Here is a 22,270-nt window from a genome sequence, read left to right as displayed (position 1 = left end):
TACAGAGGAACTATCCATTAAATTTGGTCCAAAGTTTGACTGATGACGTGGTTCGAGGCAGGGAGGTCAAGTATGGTCCACTGTTAGGAATGGGGGGGTACAAAAGAAAAACAATACCAATCAAGTGGAATATGAAAATTCCTTTATTCACATGTACTCTACTACTTCTATGGAAATAGAGGCGATTATCAGGAAACATTGGGGAATTTTGAGATTACAGGATGAAATGAGGGACCTGGTACCGGATACACCCCAATTTATTAGAAGGAGAGATATAAATTTAAAGGAAAGATTGGAAAGGGGAATGGTTAATCACAATACAGTGAAAAATAAGGTGGGTACCTATAAATGTGGAATGTGCAATCAATGCAAGTATATCATAGACAAAGATGAGGTAACGTTAACTGCCAGGAGGTATAGGGTTAAATGTAATGGATATTGTACATGTTATACCTTGGGGGTGGTCTATTTGGTTGTGTGTGAATCATGTAATAGTTTTTACGTCGCAAAGACGAAGAGGAATCTCAGGAGGAGGATTTACAAACATATATACGATATTTTTAAGGAAAAAGAAACAAGTGCACTTTTTAAGCACTCTCAAACATGCTCTAACTATAAGTTTAAGTTTATGGTTATAGAGCAAGTTACAATGGATGCCCGGGGGAGGGGGGGGGAACTGGGAGGCCCAACTTGAATACAGGGAATTATTCTGGCAGATCAAGTTAGAAGCTGGGAAGCCCCCAAGGCTAAATGTTTACATCAGTATCAGTAGTGTCCTCAAACTGACATCAGCCAAATTATAATTCTCATAATAATAAAGTAATTATTTTGTTTTACAAACTGTATGGAATTGTTTCAATATTTCAAAACGGGACTGAAAAAGTGATGGGCAGTGTGTATTATGATGTATTAACATTCTTACAGCATTTTCATTTTTCTATTGACAATGTGGGAATGTGTTTGTCTTTTTAAAAAAATGGGTTGGGGGCTGATTGATTGAATTTTACTGGCTCTTTTGAACTGCTGGTTACATAAATAGGGGACTTTGAACACAAGTAATTTGTTCCGAGTAAGCCTGACATTGTGTCAGGTGAAAGCGCTTAACTGTGGAAGTTATTTTTGTGTACTACAAGCTGTTTTAATCTGTGGTGTTTTATCAGCTTGCCAACTGTTTTGTGCCTGCTGCTTTGAGTCAAACGGACTGCACAGAGATTAAATAATTTTCTACTTCTGAAGCCATGGAGTCTGTGTATATTTAAGTCAAAGTATGACTTAAGTTAATTAAATTATTATTGTTTCAATCTTTGATATTAGCCGAAGTGCTTTCACAGCACCTGCAATGTGCCTAGAATTGACTTCATATGGAGTTACATCTATCAGTGGCATATCTAAATACGACTATAAATTATTTTTTATGAAACCCATTGCTCCTACTACTGTTAGAACTGTCTGGTTATCTTCTTTCCACATTGCCCTCATTTCTACCTGCAAATCTTGATATTTTATGACTTTGTGTGTCTCTCTCTCTGTACGCAAGACACTATATTCACTGGGTGTAGCAATTTCAATTATCAATGCTACTTTTGTCTTCTTTTCATGGACTCCTATTTCTGGTTTTCTCTCATCCATTTTTTGAACTGTTGGTAATGGGTGATCCCATGTGATATAAGCTTCGCTCTTTATAACGAGTTGCGGATTATGTTTCCAGTGTTTCTCAGTTACTTCAGTACTGTAAAGTTTGCACAATGCCCACTGCAACAGTCTTGCCATATTATTTTGCCTTTCAGTATACAGGCCCTCTGCCATTAGTGTGTCACAACCATCAACAAGATGTGCAACTGCTTCCAGTTCTGTTTTAAAGCCTGTGTATTTGTCCATTTCTCCCACATGGAAAGAATGGCATAAGAATAAAACAATATGCCTGAAGCAACCTATTGGCAGCAAATAATTAGAGGGGGAAATGTAAGATAATGGGAATAAGCCAAGAATTTATTTGGACTGCAGGCTAGAGATTGTTACCAATCCTTGACAGGGAAGGCAGAGTATAGGCAAACAGAAAGAAATAGGGGAATCCTAAGCAAAAGACCACCACTGACAGAGTTTTTAGCAGAATCTAGAAAAGAAGCTGCTGTTAAAGGAATAATTAGTAGAGCATATAAAATAGTGCATGATAACTATAAAAATCAACTGGAGGAGGTTAGAAAGGATTGGGAGTATAATGGTTTGGCAGACTTTAAAGCCTTGCTGAGTACAATACATGCAGAATAACATTTTCAAGTTGGAATGAAGTTTAAAAGAAGGCAGAATTTGAATGAGCTATTTAATGTTTGACTGACAATGATTGGATAGATAAGTGATGTATAATGTTTGCAACTAAAAATATGCCAATATGGCTTACAAATTTATAACTGCCTATGTCATTAAGCGATAATTTAATAAAAACATTTTGTTTAAAAAAAAAAAAAAAAAAAAGGCAAAGTTTGAGGCTAAAATATCTGCCCAAGCCATAGAGAATCACAAGGTCTTTTTTAGATCCGTTCGTAACCTCAAAAGCTCAATGTGCTGAGCTGATTGTGAATGAGGTTTACCTACAGTGAGTCTGAAGATCTAGTGAACATACTAGCAATAAATGTAGCTCTAACTTTACCCCTCTCTCCCCCTTCTTTCTGTCCCTCAAGAAGATCTGAAACTGGCTAGCCTCCGGCTATCACACAAGACCAAGTTCTAAAAAAGTGTTATCGAAAGCTAAAAATACTGCATTGATGGGTCCTGACAATATGCCTGGATGCATCTTGCACAGCATTAAGCATGATTAGCTACACCCTTAACACGGTTCAGTCTCAGCCTCTCTACAGATTTTATACCAAGTAAATGGAGAATAACTACAGTCATTCCCCACATAAAGGGCCTTACACACACCCAAGCAATTACAGACCCTTTAGTCTGATCAGCCTCATATACAATGCCATGGAAAAACTTACCATGGAACTAAATCAGAACACAGGAAATCTCCAAACACAGGACCTGTCTCAGGTTAGATTTGTCAAGGTCAAATTATACTTAATCTGGTGGACTTTTTTGAAAAGGTCACTAAGCAATGGATGAAGGCAAAATGGTACACACTGCATTGATCAACATGGCCAAAGCTTTTGACAATTCTCCATTCAGGCATAGTAGAAAAGCTAAACTGGGAATACATCCCTATTTCACTTGTTGGATTACCAGCCGTCTCACAGACAGGGTGCAGGAAATCAAAAGAGGAAGTTACCTCCACAAAGATACCAGTCACCAGTGGAATTCACCAGGGTTCTGTGCTAGTGCCTCTACTGTTTGGCATGTACTTTTTGGAAGTAAAAGCCAATAAGAAAAGGCTCTGGTTGACCAGCTTCTGCAGATGACTGCAAGCTAGGAGCAGTCATTAAATCCCCAAATGACTTAACCACCCTGCAGGAAAGTTTGTCACAAAAATATCTGGTGCCAAAATCAAGGACTGAAATTGTCAAAAATGTATTACTGCATCCTTTTGAAGTCATCTACATGAGGGAACTACCACATCAGCAATACGGCCCTAAGAGTTGAACTAGTTAGTTAGTCAGGATTTGGCTTGGACAGTGATCTTTTGACCTACATATGTCCAATGTTATAAGAAAGTCCTTCTATATTGCACAGCTTATAAACAAAGGAATTGTGTCTAGATTTAAGGATGTCATTAGACGAACCATTGATTGTAATGCCCCCTTTGACATGCATTTGTCCAAACACATGCAGCAACTTGAACACCGACACAGACCTTACTAAAAGGATACAAGGCTTAAACATGTCCTCCACAGACTGACTCAAAGCCCTGTCACTATACTCGGTATCCTACAGACTGCTAAGAGATAACCTGTGTCTGGCGTACTAGGCATCCTCCAACCCTGTGCCAGCAAGTCAAATGGCATCAGAAATACACTGTCTAGGGATCTAAACCTTTCTGCAACATCAAAAGAATGGTTTGGAGGAAGAGGTATATCTCACCGGGGATATAACTGCTCTGAAACACACTGTCCACCATCCACATAAATCAAAGTTTATTCCTATCCATATTCAAGCCCAAACTTGGATCTATGGATGGGAAACAGAAAGTTTACAGAATGACTGCCTCCTGTACTACTAATGAAAACAAAAGCAATCCAGAAAGCTAGAGTCAGATCTGGTATCCCACCTATGACCCAGAGAGTGAGAGGACTAACAAGAAACACTGTACAAAGGATTAACTCAGATAAAACCACTTTAGTCAACAGATTTAGGGAACTCTTTCCGATGCCGTCCCTGTGGGCAAAATAATTCAGTTAAGTAGGTCGATGGAAGAGTATCCTTGTTTTAGAACACTCATCCATCTACCTACTTAACCGAATAAACTACTTGAAACTTCAACAAGGCGCTTTTATTCCACCACAGGGAGGACATCAGAGAGAGATACTCTCCTACAACTGCACTACTACCGGACAGAGGCAGCTCCTAAATTCTTTATCCCACGCACAAGCCCCCTCAAATTATCTATGGTATTATCCCAGTTATTCTCATTAAATGCAATACATAACTGACCATGGGATAGATACGGCTAATCTCTAACCAAATGGAATAGTTTAACTAGAGGAAAAAGGGAAATGGGCTAGGTTTAAAATGACCTGCAAAGGCAGCTTGTTTAGTACTTGCGTATGAACTTAAAATATTCTACTCTACTAATGACATGGTTAAGTAATTTTATAACTTTCTAATAAATGACAATTTTTTCCAATCTTCATAGTTTCTCTTCTGTAATCTTATTGAAGAAATAGCATTTTTCTGTGACATACTAAAGTAAACAAATCAAAACCACGAAGTTTGCTGTTAAATAGGCTACGTGCTCAAGAAAATCCAAAGTAGCAAATGGAAAATTCCACTTTATTAGAACAAAAACACTAACGCTCTTCTAATAAAACAACAATATTATGCGTTTTCGTCTCGACTAAGCGAGACTTCATCAGATGTGTGGAAGTTGTGCAAAGAATACATATATATACACCCTATTCCTCTTCTAATTAAGGAAAGGTACCAATGATATTTGTTCTCAACATTTAAAAAAACAAATCAGCTTTACATACTCATAAATATTCATGAGTATTCATGAGTGTTACGTCAACCATTGAAGAAACACCTCCGTATACATTAAATTCCTTTCTAAATACGGACATCCAAACAGTAAACACTTAAAGTGTTCATAATACATGAGAAATGTAAGCATCAATTAAAATCAACACATATCTATTAAAACACAAAATGTAAACTCTATAATCTAACTAAATGTGCAAAATCAGCTAAGAAGAATGGATCTCCGTTCAAAGACGGACGTCAATTATAGCTATGTTGTTTATAATCAAGCCACAAATCAACCCACTGCTCTAAAGAAATGTATTATATGTAAGTGGACACAATATAGGTAAATGTTTCAAAATACATAAATATAAATAGTAATAGTAATAAACCTACTTAAATAAAAACACCTTGATAAAAACTATTGGTTAAAAACGCATCAAAAGTGTATGTAAATAGTCAATCTAAATGTGCAAACTTGCATGTGCAAAATTTCATCATAATAATTTAATATATATAACTAAAATATCTTATATATAAGTAAATATAAATATATATATAAACATCATAAAATTACCAACAATAATGTATTCTAAAAGTAGTGCCCTAAATAATAAATAGTGGTTAGAAATATATATACACCAGTAGGCTATTCAGAACATCCTGTAAACCCTACCTATTAGGTTTGTTTATTTTTTATTATTTTTTTATTTATTAAAAAAAATCTACATTAATTAATTACATGCAAAACTTATCAAAAAGAAAACCTTGTCAAAATAAAATCACACAAAAGAGACACAGAGTAACAAATACTTAAAATATGTGTAGCTCATAATATGTAAAACGATAAAGCACACAATGAAACCACCCTCTAGTGTCAAGTCAAGCAATACTAATAATATTTATATTTTGTTTGATTTTAGTCTCAGTATAGCTCCTATTGATATAAAATCATTTAGTCCTGGACTTCTACTAGCATCCAAGTGCACCTGCCACGATAATTCTCTACTTTCTAGTATGTCTTCCCATGGTCCTCCTCTAGAGTCAATTTGAATTTGTTCTAATACAAAGAACAAAAATGTTGCACCTAAACAATTTTTAGTATGCTTATACTATGCATTTGTTTCTTTTTCTCTTTTGATATCATATGTATGCTCATAGACCCTCTTTTTTAATGGCCTCTCGGTCTTTCCAATATAGTAGGATTGACATTTTTGGCAGGTGGCTAGGTATACCACTCTTTGGGTTTTGCAATTATAATAACTAGAACTTTTTATTAATTTATTTCTACTCTCCAAATAGATTTCACTTTTATTAATTATGAAAGTGCATTGTGGACATCTACCACACTTAAACGTTCCGACTATTACCCCCATATTTGTTCTCATAGCTTTCCATGTTCTTTCCAATATGTTCCTAATGTTAGGTGAATTTTTATAAACAATTTTGGGAGTTATCTTTTTAACTTCCTCAATATCAGTAAATGTCAAAAAAGTTTTCCATTCTCTGTTAAGTATTTCTCTCATATTTCTATTATAAGTATTGTACTCTAATATAAATCTCCTTTGATAGTTTCTATCTTCCTCATTCAAACTTTTAGAATTCAGAGTTCCCTCGTTATCTGGGACACCTATTGTGTTAATGGCTATACCTTTGATTGGTTGAAATCTTCCAGTTCTACCTAACACTACTTCATTCCTTATGTTTCTTATAAAGTCTATGGGGTACCCTTTTTCCAAAAACATATTTTCTAATCTTTCACATTCGTCATAGAAATCCTCTTGTCTGCTCGTCATCCTACACCCCCTCACAAATTGCCCTTTAATAATATTTTTCTTATTGTGAAAGGGGTGTGCACTTCCAAAGTGTAAGAATGAGTTTACATAGGTAGGTTTTCTATAAACTTTAGTTTCAAGATTACCTTTATGCTTGTATATCTCCACATCTAAATAATTTAAAGTTTCTTTGTTTATTGTATAGGTAAATTTCAAGAAACTAGTAGTAGTGTTTAAATAATTCATAAATTCAAAAAAATCATTATTATTTCCTACCCAGAACATAACCATGCCATCCAAATATCTATGGTATAATAACCATTTGTCTTTATATTTGGAATTTATTATATATTTCTCTTCCCATCTCGAGAGTACTAAGTTCGCATATGTGGGGGCGCAGGCTGCTCCCATTGAAACTCCAGATTTTTGTTTAAAGTATTCCCCATTAAAAATTAGGTAGTTGTTTTTCAAGATTACATCCATAAAACTGACAGTAGCTATTTTTTCCTCTTGAGTCATATTCCCATCTAAAAATATACTTTCTTCAAATAATTTCATCCCTTCATTGTGTGGAATACAAGAGAACAAATCAACTATATCTATAGTTATGAAAATAATTTCTTCCTTATATATTTCGGGGGTTATTTCTCTTAAAAAATCCCAGGAGTCCTTCAAAATAACACTTTTATTAACCCAAATGTGTTTTGCTTTTGTGTCAACGTACTTAGCTAAAGGAACTGTCATTGCTCCAGACGCTGACACAATAGGTCTTAAAGGAGGATCCTCCTGGTTTTTATGTATTTTGGGTATGCCGAAGATAGTTGCTACCCTTGGTTTCTTCACTTTCAAATAGTTAACAGTTTTAATATCAATGACATTCTCTATGTGCAAATCATCAATTAATATATCTATTTTTTTATGTGCCATCTCAACCTCCTGTTTTGAGGCTACACAATAAATCTCCTCATTATTTAAAATAGTATTCATTTTTGCCTCATATAAAATTTTATCCATAATTACTAACCCACCCCCTTTATCAGGTTTCATAATTCTTACTGTTTTATCATCAGCAATTTCTTTAAGTAATTTATTTTCTTCCCTTGTTAAATTGTAATGATAGTAATTCCCTTTTCTATCATTTTTCTTCCTTATTTCATTTTCCATTTTCATCTCCAAATTCTTAATTTGTGGTAAAAGGGGGGATTGTATGTTGATTTCTTACTCAATACCCTACTTTCTTTATTCTCTATATTCTCTTTATGATTAGCAAACCCTACTCTAGAGGCTAAAATGGTTAAATTAATTTTTCTTAAAAAAAGTTTCATATCTATTATAGTATTAGCGGTGTCTCCTTTTTTCGATGGAATGTATTTTAGTCCTTTACTAAATAGACTAAAATGATTTTTATCAAGGATATAATTACTAAAGTTATATATAGAAAAACCTTCATAACTATTTTTGGCATTTTCTCTGATAATATTATTATCCTCATTATTTAGGTTATTATCCTCATTATTTAGGTTATAATTGTCGTTTCTAAAATTTATATTTGAGTCGTCTTCTACACCTGTATTCATTACATCATTCAAACTAGAAATAAAGCTAATATCTTGATTGCTTCCTGTGACATGATGTGTCTCAATTGTGTGGTATACACCATTTTCCTGAACTACTTCATAATGGGTGAGGGTTTCTAGTAATTGAATCTCCCTCTTCCCCTTTTCCCCCCATATGTCCGAAAATTTCTTCTCCTATCATCCCCTTCATCAGAGAATATTTCATGGTTTTCATTTCCTAGGGGTGGAAATTCAATATCGTATATTTGTTCATCTATTATGTCCTTGTTGTAGGTCGTACCCTCATCCCTTCTATATTTCCCCCTATAAGTATTGTTATTATTATTATTATTATTATAATTCTTATTACCTATATAATGTGTCCCTTAATAGGTTTCGGGTAACTTATGTCGTTTGCATATTCATATATGTCCCTATTTAGTTTATTCCACTTACGTTGTATAATTTCTTCACATTTCAGATCTATATTACTTCTAATTTTAAAATATTTCTCTTTTTCCTCCTTAATACTAAAAATCATATCACTTTTGATACATAAATCAATTTCCATAATGTCCCTATCCAAAAGTGTCAATTTTCTTTCATTTTCATCAATAATGTGTTGCACAACTTCCAATCCACATCTGTTAAATGATTTCAATAGATTTTCATAAAAAACAGTCCCCATTTGCACATTATTGGGGTATTTACAAATACGCAGTCCCTTCGGGACTATTTCTTTCTTGATACATTCTTTTAAGTAAGCATTCTCTATAATACATGTTTTATATTGTAACATTAACTTGTATAGTTTGTCCAGTTTAGTACTATAAGTGTCGCCGTCGGCAACACTTTTCCGCTTATTATCAGAACTTTGAAAGTTAAAGCTTTTTTGTAACCACTCATTAGTGGTTAAGACATTGTTAAAAGTACCTGATGTAATTTTAGGTCTGGCTCCTAAATCCTTATGTGACGTTCCTTTCAAACTGGAACTGTTACTTCCTTCACCAAAAACGTTCGGTGTATTGCGAGGATCAAATTCTGAAGTTAATGAATTTCCTGGGTCGCCGGCTTCCTCGCTCTCGCCAATAAGCCCCCGTTTCCTTTTGTTTTGCTGCTGGATAAACCCTTCGGTTCCTTTTCCTTTCTCCTCGCTTCGCAATTGTAAAACGCTCGAACAAATTGGCGTAAGTAAATTCACCAGTTCAGTGAGCTGACCAATTAACTTCCTGGTCAAGCCAAGCTCTTCCTGCCCGTCAGAACTCATGTTACAAAAGCGGCAGGGTGCTACTCGTAATTCACTGAGCACTCACTAAAAGTAAACCAGTAATCCAAGTGGTGTAAAAGCCTAAAACAGCCAACCAGACCAAACAAATCAAAACCACGAAGTTTGCTGTTAAATAGGCTACGTGCTCAAGAAAATCCAAAGTAGCAAATGGAAAATTCCACTTTATTAGAACAAAAACACTAACGCTCTTCAAATAAAACAACAATATTATGCGTTTTCGTCTCGACTAAGCGAGACTTCATCAGATGTGTGGAAGTTGTGCAAAGAATACATATATATACACCCTATTCCTCTTCTAATTAAGGAAAGGTACCAATGATATTTGTTCTCAACATTTAAAAAAAAAATCAGCTTTACATACTCATAAATATTCATGAGTATTCATGAGTGTTACGTCAACCATTGAAGAAACACCTCCGTATACATTAAATTCCTTTCTAAATACGGACATCCAAACAGTAAACACTCAAATGTTCATAATACATGAGAAATGCAAGCGTCAATTAAAATCAACACATATCTATTAAAACACAAAAATGTAAACTACATAATCTAACTAAATGTGCAAAATCAGCTAAGAAGAATGGATCTCCGTTCAAAGACGGACGTCAATTATAGCTATGTTGTTTATAATCAAGCCACAAATCAACCCACTGCTCTAAAGAAATGTATTATATGTAAGTGGACACAATATAGGTAAATGTTTCAAAATACATAAATATAAATAGTAATAGTAATAAACCTACTTAAATAAAAACACCTTGATAAAAACTATTGGTTAAAAACGCATCAAAAGTGTATGTAAATAGTCTATCTAAATGTGCAAACTTGCATGTGCAAAATTTCATCATAATAATTTAATATAAAAATATATATAACTTAAATATCTTATATATTTATAAATATAAATATAAATATATAGACATCATAAAATTACCAACAATAATGTATTCTAAAAGTAGTGCCCTAAATAATAAATAGTGGTTAGAAATATATATACACCAGTAGGCTATTCAGGGCACCCTGTAAACCCTACCTATTAGGTTTATTTATTTTTTATTATTTTTTATTATTTATTAAAAAATCTACATTAATTAATTACATACAAAACTTATCAAAAAGAAAACCTTGTCAAAATAAAATCACACAAAAGAGACACAGAGTGACAAATACTTAAAATGTGTGTAGTTCATAATATGTAAAACGTATAAAGCACACAATGAAACCACCCTCTAGTGTCAAGTCAAGCAATACTAATAATATTTATATTTTGTTTGATTTTAGTCTCAGTATAGCTCCTATTGATATAAAATCATTTAGTCCTGGACTTCTACTAGCATCCAAGTGCACCTGCCACCATAATTCTCTACTTTCTAGTATGTCTTCCCATGGTCCTCCTCTAGAGTCAATTTGAATTTGTTCTAATACAAAGAACAAAAATGTTGCACCTAAACAATTTTTAGTATGCTTATACAATGCATTTGTTTCTTTTTCTCTTTTGATATCATATGTATGCTCATAGACCCTCTTTTTTAATGGCCTCTCGGTCTTTCCAATATAGTAGGATTGACATTTTTGGCAGGTGGCTAAGTATACCACTCTTTGGGTTTCGCAATTATAATAACTAGAACTTTTTATTAATTTATTTCTACTCTCCAAATAGATTTCACTTTTATTAATTATGAAAGTGCATTGTGGACATCTACCACACTTAAACGTTCCGACTATTACCCCCATATTTGTTCTCATAGCTTTCCCTGTTCTTTCCAATATGTTCCTAATATTAGGTGAATTTTTATAAACAATTTTGGGAGTTATCTTTTTAACTTCCTCAATATCAGTAAATGTCAAAAAAGTTTTCCATTCTCTGTTAAGTATTTCTCTCATATTTCTATTATAAGTATTGTACTCTAATATAAATCTCCTTTGATAGTTTCTATCTTCCTCATTCAAACTTTTAGAATTCAGAGTTCCCTCGTTATCTGGGACACTTATTGTGTTAATGGCTATACCTTTGATTGGTTGAAATCTTCCAGTTCTACCTAACACTACTTCATTCCTTATGTTTCTTATAAAGTCTATGGGGTACCCTTTTTCCAAAAACATATTTTCTAATCTTTCACATTCGTCATAGAAATCCTCTTGTCTGCTCGTCATCCTACACCCCCTCACAAATTGCCCTTTAATAATATTTTTCTTATTGTGAAAGGGGTGTGCACTTCCAAAGTGTAAGAATGAGTTTACATAGGTAGATTTTCTATAAACTTTAGTTTCAAGATTACCTTTATGCTTGTATATCTCCACATCTAAATAATTTAAAGTTTCTTTGTTTATTGTATAGGTAAATTTCAAGAAACTAGTAGTAGTGTTTAAATAATTCATAAATTCAAAAAAATCATTATTATTTCCTACCCAGAACATAACCATGTCATCCAAATATCTATGGTATAATAACCATTTGTCTTTATATTTGGAATTTATTATATATTTCTCTTCCCATCTCGAGAGTACTAAGTTCGCATATGTGGGGGCGCAGGCTGCTCCCATTGAAACTCCAGATTTTTGTTTAAAGTATTCCCCATTAAAAATTAGGTAGTTGTTTTTCAAGATTACATCCATAAAACTGACAGTAGCTATTTTTTCCTCTTGAGTCATATTCCCATCTAAAAATATACTTTCTTCAAATAATTTCATCCCTTCATTGTGTGGAATACAAGAGAACAAATCAACTATATCTATAGTTATGAAAATAATTTCTTCCTTATATATTTCGGCGGTTATTTCTCTTAAAAAATCCCAGGAGTCCTTCAAAATAACACTTTTATTAACCCAAATGTGTTTTGCTTTTGTGTCAACGTACTTAGCTAAAGGAACTGTCATTGCTCCAGACGCTGACACAATAGGTCTTAAAGGAGGATCCTCCTGGTTTTTATGTATTTTGGGTATGCCGAAGATAGTTGCTACCCTAGGTTTCTTCACTTTCAAATAGTTAACAGTTTTAATATCAATGACATTCTCTATGTGCAAATCATCAATTAATATATCTATTTTTTTATGTGCCATCTCAACCTCCTGTTTTGAGGCTACACAATAAATCTCCTCATTATTTAAAATAGTATTCATTTTTGCCTCATATAAAATTTTATCCATAATTACTAACCCACCCCCTTTATCAGGTTTCATAATTCTTACTGTTTTATCATCAGCAATTTCTTTAAGAAATTTATTTTCTTCCCTTGTTAAATTGTAATGATAGTAATTCCCTTTTCTATCATTTTTCTTCCTTATTTCATTTTCCATTTTCATCTCCAAATTCTTAATTTGTGGTAATAGGGGGGGGTTGTATGTTGATTTCTTACTCAATACCCTACTTTCTTTATTCTCTATATTCTCTTTATGATTAGCAAACCCTACTCTAGAGGCTAAAATGGTTAAATTAATTTTTCTTAAAAAAAGTTTCATATCTATTATAGTATTAGCTGTGTCTCCTTTTTTTGATGGAATGTATTTTAGTCCTTTACTAAATAGACTAAAATGATTTTTATCAAGGATATAATTACTAAAGTTATATATAGAAAAACCTTCATAACTATTTTTGGCATTTTCTCTGATAATATTATTATCCTCATTATTTAGGTTATTATCCTCATTATTTAGGTTATAATTGTCGTTTCTAAAATTTATATTTGAGTCGTCTTCTACACCTGTATTCATTACATCATTCAAACTAGAAATAAAGCTAATATCTTGATTGCTTCCTGTGACATGATGTGTCTCAATTGTGTGGTATACACCATTTTCCTGAACTACTTCATAATGGGTGAGGGTTTCTAGTAATTGAATCTCCCTCTTCCCCTTTTCCCCCCATATGTCCAAAAATTTCTTCTCCTATCATCCCCTTAGTTGAAGAGCGTTAGTGTTTTTGTTCTAATAAAGTGGAATTTTCCATTTGCTACTTTGGATTTTCTTGAGCACGTAGCCTATTTAACAGCAAACTTCGTGGTTTTGATTTGTTTGGTGTGGTTGGCTGTTTTAGGCTTTTACACCACTTGGATTACTGACATACTAAAGTAGCTAAATTCACAAAATCATTGAAAAGAGGTGCAGTTTCTTTTTCCCCCATTTAAAATAATTACTTTTATTGGTCTGTACTTATATTGCTGCATTAGTCAAAATAAAACCATGAAAGAATTAATCAAACTACTTCCAAAATTATTTTGTTTTTTTGCACATCTGAAAATGACTGTCAGCTTTTAATTGTTTTTGCATCTCCAACATAAGTAAATAATTAGACTTACACATTTTATTCAACTTATATGGTGTTACAATTACTCTGTTTAAATATTTTACAGCTCTTCCAATAAATATTACAACAAAGACGAACACTTTAATATAATTCAGATCTTGGCATTTATTTCAGTTTTTAACCTTTATTTTACAAAAGAGAGGCTCATTTCCACTATTTATTGAAAAAATATATTATATTCTTTATTCATATCTTACTTGAAAAATGTATCTAAATTTCATCACTTGTTAATAGTTTATTACCTTCAAAGCAAACCAAAAAAAATAAGATTTTTGACTTTAAAAATCAAGTATCAAATTATATAAATTGCTTTCACAAAGACCTCTAGAAAATGCTAATGGAAAAAAATACAAATTTTTCAAACAAGCATTTTTATTAAAAATTAATCTGTTCATTTATTAAGTTGATGTAATTGGAATTATTTCATTTTTATAAGGACTCACCAAATAATTTTCTTTAAAACCCATAATATTTCATTACTGACAATATTTAAAGATTGAGGAATAGTTTAATTTAAAATTGTTATATGGAGATATGTAAAGATTGCCACTGAAATTTATAAAAATTGTCTACTAAAGGCAAGCAGGTCTGTAAAGAAGAATAACTCAAGATATTCGGGAAGCCAATCCCACCCCTACTCCATTGTCTAATGAGATTTGAAAAGGCTGTAGTATGTCATTTTGGGTGCCATAAAAAAGTTTCAGTAATACTTTTGTTTATATCTCCTTTTGGAATTAATGCATTAGAATGTATATTTTTATTACAATCAAAAGAAAAATATTTAATCGGACATTTCTTTCACTTTCAAAATAAGATTGTTTTTCTTAATAACTGAATCAAGGTTATCATATAAAATCAATAGCATGGCACAAACTTTACCAGCATCGCTCATCCTTTTTTTTCTGTCTTGTCTACACCAAGAGAGAGTAGACATGTTTGATCCTATATCCAAGCTCTATATCAAGAAAACAGTCTGTGCTGTCATTTGGGCTGCCAAGGTGGTGCAGCGGTTAGCGTTGCCGCCTCACAGCAAGAGGTTCTCCGGTTCGATCCTCGGCTGGGGTGCCTTCTGTGCGGAGTCTGCGTTTCCTCCCACATCCCAAAGACATGCTGTAGGTGGACTGGACACTCTAAATTGGTCCTAGACGTGAGTGCATGCGTGTGTGCGCCTTCTGTGGAAGGTTGGGCGCCAGGGCTGACAACTCGACACTGTAAAACTTCACTGCCAATCATGAACGGACAGGTGATACGCTGTGGCGACCCCTAACCGGGAAAAGCCGAAAGAAGAAAAAGTCTGTGCTGTCATTTACACCTATCTTTATATATTCTAAGCAACACCTTTTGCTTTCTTTGGCTTCCCATAACAAATATTGTCTTCCAGTCCTATCTTCAAAAGCCAACAGCTGCGCTAGAGATTACTTCATAATTTTGCAACAACTGATCCCTTATCGCTCAGCTGTGCAAGCATAAAGTTAAGATGGTATCATTTTTTTCTGTAAATTGCTCGTAATGGTATCAGTCGTTTTTTTTCTGTAAATACTCATAATAGTTACCCCTCTTATTTAACAAGCTATTTTACATACAAGGATAACATGCAAGAAATTTGCCACAACTCACACAAAATTATACCCAATGAAACTGACATCTTTAAACCAATAACTCAAGATTATCCTTGTTCCTCAGGCATCTCAGACTCAAGCACACACTCAAATGGAATCAAGACCTACTAGTCTATTTTCACCTCAGTGACAATTCTCTCCATTCTTACACATAAATCCACAAACTTCAATTAACCTACAGCACCAAAAAGCTTACACAAACTTTAACAAATTCAAGCAATAAACTTTAACCAAATAACTAATCATATCACCAAACTAAAGGTGGCAATTGAGATAGGTTCCAAAATGTTTCAAAAGCTTGCAAGTTTCAGCACATTCGTTTCCAGGATATTCTCAATCTAATGTCAGCTGCAATGTACGACACAGACTTATTAAAAATATGATGGACTAAATTAAATGTCCACTCACTTAGCACTAATGCACAAAAAAATATGCAACTACAAACTGGAGGTTTATCGCCTTCACAATTACTGAACTGAAGAAAGCTATAAACTACCTGCATCTGTTAGTCTGTTGGTACCAGGGAATAAAATGCAAACTACAAAACTGCTGAAGGAATGGCAACTTAAGTTACAGCAGTGCTAGAAACTTTGTTAAAGGAAAGAAAGCGTGTCAATGTGACACTGGATCAAACTTTTGGTAAAAAAGCCCACAGTCAATCAACAGCAATGCAGTAGTGCAGCAGTTAGCATCGTTGCCTCACAGAAAGAGGTTCCCTCCGGTTAGATTCTCAGCTGGGGTGCCTTCTGTAAGGAGTCTGCATATCCTCCCTGCACTGGCGTGGGTTTTTTCTGGGTGCTCTGGTTTCCTCCCACATTCCAAAGCATGTATCTTGAGCATTTCTCCCTGGGCACTGTTCCCAGTTGGACTTTCCTGGTAAACAAATGTTAACTAACCAACTAAATAAAAACAGTATTGAGTTCTCACCAGAGTCCAAGACCCTACAAAATGCAAGAGGAAGGAATGCAAGTCCAAAAAGGAAGAAAAAAAATTTCTTGCCACAGGGTCAGATGGACAGAACCAGTCTGGAGGTGTCAGACGCCATCATAAAAACCTGCAAAACTGTACTTAACTAAAGAAAGAGCCAAGTCTACAACTTCTGCTCCTGATGGTACTTCTGAGACAGTGAATAGGCCAGTGAATTAATTGTTACCTTCTGATTCTGCTGATATGGAAGGTGAATCTATATCCCATACTATATACTACTGCCTTCTCATGAAACCACTCAGTTGACTGCACATGATGCCTACAGTTCTGGATAAAGTCCATTTGTTTTGGGATTTCAAAATTATAGTTGCATGTTACATTACAACTCATTACTATGGAGCAGCGATACATTTTACAAAAAAAAATTGTACTATAGAAAACGTATCACATTGTTAGAAGTATAGTATTTTTCAAATAAAGTAGAGTAGAATTCCTTTAAGAAATGCATGGGCCACATGACAGGCTGAGTATTGACATTTCGGAGTAAGGCTATCAGGAAGCAACTTGTCCTTCTTCCGTCTCATACACTTACTGACCAGTGCTGATTAACTAACCTAATACTGTCTCATTCAGGAATAGAAGAGCTTGGGTGTGGTACACAGAATAATTACTGCCTATGAAAAATGCAAAAGTATAACTTTAAGAGCTGTTAATTCTAGTAGTATTAAGTAAGACTATACTGCACAACCCACTCCAATGAAATCAAGTAAATGTGTCAAGTAAATGTGCACTATCAGTTTGAAAATCCCCTTAATTTTACTTTTTAAATTTAAATAACTACATGTGTTTGCGCCAAGTGGTCCCTATCAAATGGTTAAAGAGGATTATGATTTTGTCTTCAGTCACACTAAAGTTGTTTTGGACATTGATATCAAGAGACTAACTTTGAGAGCATTGCTTCACTCTGGGGCAGACCCAGTCATATTACTATGTAGCACAAAACTTTATCATTTCCATATTCTACCTCTTACAGAAAAAAATAAAAGCATTGGATCTTAAGTGTCTTACAGCTTTGATAACCAAAAACAGTGCTGCCGCAGACTGTGGGCAAAAGTGAAGTGTCACTCTGAAGAATGACAGACTTTAAAAGGTGGCAAGACACTTCACTCTGCAACATTCTGTTCCTGTCTTTTAGAGACCAATAGCTTTTAAAGCTGTTATTTAGCTTCGCAGTGCTGTCCTGGGGTGGGAGACACCAGCCATGGTTATCTTTATAGCAAAAGAGTACAGCTTAACAGCACTTCATTATGGTTAACAAAATAGAGGAAGCACCTCTCTACAAGAAGTCATCTTCTTTCCCTAAGTCAGAGTACAATTATGGCACTGTATAAAAGCTATGCAAAGGAAAAGCACTACCAGTTCGTGCATTAGGCTGTGATGTTTTAAAGTCTGACAACTTTATTCAGTAGCAACAAAATTACTATGCTATACGAAATTAATAGTATTAATGACAGAACAAATAAACAAGTTCGTCCGACAGATATGGATACACGTTTAACTGGAAAAGCAGCATACAGAACAGGAGTGACGTTAATCAATGGACGGCTTGCATACAACCAAAATGAAAACTTGGTACAGCTGTCCAAACAAAAACAGATTAAAACAACTCCATAACGTTTCCAGACAATCAATAACGTGCAAATGTAAAGCAATATGTAGAGCTTTATTTGAAACTGTCTTTGGGGGGGTTGTGATTGTTACTCAAGGATGGGCAAAAGGAGTAAGGCAACATTTTCACTGATTATTACAACGGTACACCAATCCGTACGAAAGAGTGCTGTTAAATTTTCCTTTATGCATATTTAAATGAACAACATACAGATACAATATTTTAACAAATACAGCTGTTCGTTGTTTCCTCTTTACAGCTGGAGCAGCATGTAAAACGCTCTCCGGCCTGAGGACTCCTTAGCTGCAATGTTTTAAAATATACCTTTCTCATTGCGGACCGGGACGGCACCAGCCGTAGACTGGATGGGGGGCTGCTTCAGTAGCGAATTCGCCAGAGCAAGAGCATTAGCGGCCGCCATGACTTGACAATTCAAACACTCTCTTCTAAACAAATGGAACTTTTTACTAGGAATGGATAACTAGTGAAAAATAAATAAATCCAAAGACACAAGTGACGCACAAATGAAACTACTTCCGGTTCGTGTTTCCGTTTCCTAAATAAACACTGGCTAAGGTTATTTCTGTATGTTATGGTTATTAATTGTAATGTTAGGGTAGTAGACGTTGTTGCATTTATTTTATCATGCCTCTAAATTTCGATGGTACAGGTCCTAGCATTTAGCTTTGTGTGTTTTATTAAAGTTTTATTCTTAAAACTGGAAATATTTAAAGCTGCATACATTACATAATGAATGAGTTATTGTCATAAACAAATTTGTTATTAGAGGGATTATGTGTAGACGGCCTTTTATTCTGAAAAAAAAATAAGAAAATTAGTCTTAAGTTGGACTCCTGCGATGATTTTTAATGGTGAGAGACTGAGATGTGCGTTTTCCATTCGTCTGGTCCTTTTGTGTTTACTGGAACTGGCTCTCGTTTGCTAGGTATTATGTACTCAACGAAAAGTTTAAACACCTTACATGGTGTAACATAACAAAGAGAGAGAGAGAGCATCTGTAGTTGAACAGAAGCAGTAGCAGCGCAAATGCAGTGTTGTTGGTTTTACGTGAAATTTCTAGCTACACTTTTGCAGAAGCAACAGAGCTGTTTTCTTTCTGAAAACAATCTCCTCACATTCAGCTCAAATAGAATGTTTACTTTTGACATTTGTACTGGCGTGTAATAGTTAAGATACTGTACCCCCTAACGGACCCTGGTTTGATCTCAAAGTATTGTTGTGTCTTGCCTAATCTTTCACTAAATTGGTGATCGGGGGAGATAAGATGGTGGATTACACATAACAAATAATGACAATAATTGGAATTCTGGACTTGATTTACTCCAGGAAATGTGTTAATTCATATCCTCTCATTCAGTCAACTTCTGAAGATATCACTGTTAATATTTAAAAAAATGTGCCCCTGATTATAAAACAGTCTTGCAACTAGGCTAGATTCCAAAAGACTTGCTGTCAATGTAAGTGACTTAGTTGATGGAGTAAACCACTTACACTGATACCAAGTCATTTGGAATCTAGCCCCAAGTGTAAGCCTGCTTCATACATAGGCCTTACACCAGAGTTAGTCACTTACACTGATAGCAATTCTTTTGGAATCTGGCTCCTAGTGTAAGCCTCCTTTATAGATAGGCCTTACACCAGAGTTAGTCAATTATTACAAGTCTTGGAATTGGACAGGTTTACACCAGACTCTGAGACTAAATCTTCTGAAATATGGCCATGTATGTAATGAGTTTGTATAGAGTATAATGTGCGCATCATAATCATCAAGCCACTTTTCCCCATTTTCTACATGGGACTGGGGTGTTGTGTTAACTGTCACCATCTCTGTCGACTCAGTGCTACACTCCTCACAATCTATCAAAAATTAATTACAGATATTTTAAATCACAAAGCATCCTAACACTACGAAACATAGGAGTGAAAAAAAAAACATAATGAGACAAATCTTGAATATATGATTCATATTAGAGTACAATGAGAAACAATAACATTAGATGGAGAAAATGTGTGATGAAAAACTCATTAGTCATATTATATTACATAGGTTAGTATGCAACAAAAGAGACCTGAGACCATTCTAATAAGATATGTAAAAGAAATATTAGAGATTACATGATCAGACACAATGAAAGGAAATTGAATGATGTCTTAGTATGAGAGTGGGTGTTTATGTTAGGGTTATAGAAGGAAGTACCATTATAACACCATTATATTGGGTGATTTCAACTACCCAAACATTGATTGGAAAACTACTCAAGCCCAAACACCCTCACCCAACGGTTCCTAGAATGTATAAACTCAAATGCTATGGAACAACTGGTCACCACTCCCACAAGAGGGGAAAACATATTGGACCTGGTCATCACCAACATGGGGTCTCTATGTTCCACACCAGAGGTATACCCCTCATTGGTAAGATCAGACCATAAATTAATCTCACTGGGCATCCATATTCCGTCCCCACCCCCAGCCAAGGAAACCACAGTGAAGAACTTCTCAAAAGCAAACTTCACACTTCTCAAAACCGAGGTGAAATCTTTCAAAGGCCCCCGGCCAGTGGAAACTACGGCCCAAACCGCAGAATCCTTTCCAAAAGCATTCTATGGACACCTACAGGAATGCATGGAGCATGCTATCCCAAATAAAACCAAGACTCACTCCTCCAAAGGCAGGAGACCTGTCTGGTGGAGCCCAGCCATAAATAAGCTATATAACAGAAGGAGGAAGCTACGACATGATAGAGCAAAATCCCAAAAAGGGAAGGCGTCTCTGATCATTACTAGCAAGAAACTACGATCCCTCATAAAATCATCTAAGGCAAGCTTCGAAAGAAAAATTGCACAAGACACTAAGGATAATCACAAGGCCTTCTTTAGTTATGTCAGAAACCTGGGAGGCAACTCCCAGATATGCTCTGAGTTAGTTGAAAATGACAAAAAATACACTGAACCCACAGACATTGCCAACATTCTGGCAGAAAGGTTCAGTGCAAACTTCTCCCCCCCCCACCTTCCCCTCCAAAACAGCAAATGTCTATCCCAGCAGAATGTAGCCTCCCTGTGATCACAGATGCACAAGTGAGAGCTGCCCTCTCCAAAGCAAAAAACACAGCATCAGTGGGACCAGATGGTGTCCCGGGCTGCGTCTTACATGAGCTCCAAGGAGAACTAAACCCTCACTTAAAGACACTGTTCAATCTCAGCCTTACTACAGGATATGTACCCAAGGAATGGCGTACAGCAACAGTGGTCCCGCTCCACAAAGGTGGTGCCACAACAGACCCCGGAAACTATCGCCCTATAAGCCTGACCAGCCTGGTCTGCAAGGCTATGGAGCGTATCATCATGGAAATCATAAATAAGGACATTGGAAACCTCCAGAAACTGGATCCTACCCAATTCGGCTTTGTTAAGGGCAGATCTTGCCTCTTGAACCTGGTCGACTTCTTTGAAACTGTTACCAAAGCCATAGATGAAGGGAAGGTAGTCCACACTGCCTACCTGGACCTCGCAAAAGCCTTCGACACAATATCCCACTCGGGCATCATAAATAAGCTCACCAGCTTAAATATCAACCCCTATGTCACAAGATGGGTTGCAAACTGGCTCAGGGATAGAACCCACATGGTCAGAATTGCAGGTGCCATGTCAGACTCTAAACCAGTTACAAGTGGCGTCCCACAAGGCTCAGTCCTGGGACCCCTTTTGCTTGGTATATATTTCTCTGAGGTACAGGCTAACACGGGTGGACAATGGCTGACAAAGTTCGCAGATGACTGCAAACTGGGTGCCATAATCGACTCTCCGGCTGACACGAGCATCCTCCAAAAGGGTCTCACAGAGACGGATAATTGGTGCCAGAGCCATGGCCTAAAGCTAAATTCCAAAAAGTGCATTGTCATCCCCTTTGGGAAAAACAAATTGCCCACAAATTACCACATAGGTGGTAATCCATTAAGTACGGAAGAAGTAATTAGGGACTTGGGGACCCA

The 22,270-nt window shown here is 35.3% G+C and overlaps 1 protein-coding gene across 1 annotated transcript in view; it reads right to left on the bottom strand.

Annotated features, from left to right (window-relative positions):
* The window catches only part of MFAP1 (microfibril associated protein 1), a 637,732-nt gene extending 618,934 nt beyond the window's left edge, over nucleotides 1-18,798 (bottom strand). The window contains exon 1 of the mRNA XM_044077701.1: nucleotides 18,580-18,798. Coding sequence (XP_043933636.1) covers nucleotides 18,580-18,676 — 97 coding nt within the window. The 5' untranslated portion in view covers nucleotides 18,677-18,798. The remainder of the gene's footprint in view (nucleotides 1-18,579) is intronic.
* Nucleotides 18,799-22,270: the final 3,472 nt, after the last annotated feature.

The sequence above is a fragment of the Protopterus annectens genome, chromosome 7.part0 (assembly GCF_019279795.1).
Source record: "Protopterus annectens isolate FY-2018-M chromosome 7.part0, PAN1.0, whole genome shotgun sequence".
NCBI lineage: Eukaryota > Metazoa > Chordata > Ceratodontiformes > Protopteridae > Protopterus > Protopterus annectens.
The sequence above is the reverse complement of the archived record's forward strand: the minus strand, read 5'-3'. Positions and strand labels throughout refer to the sequence as shown.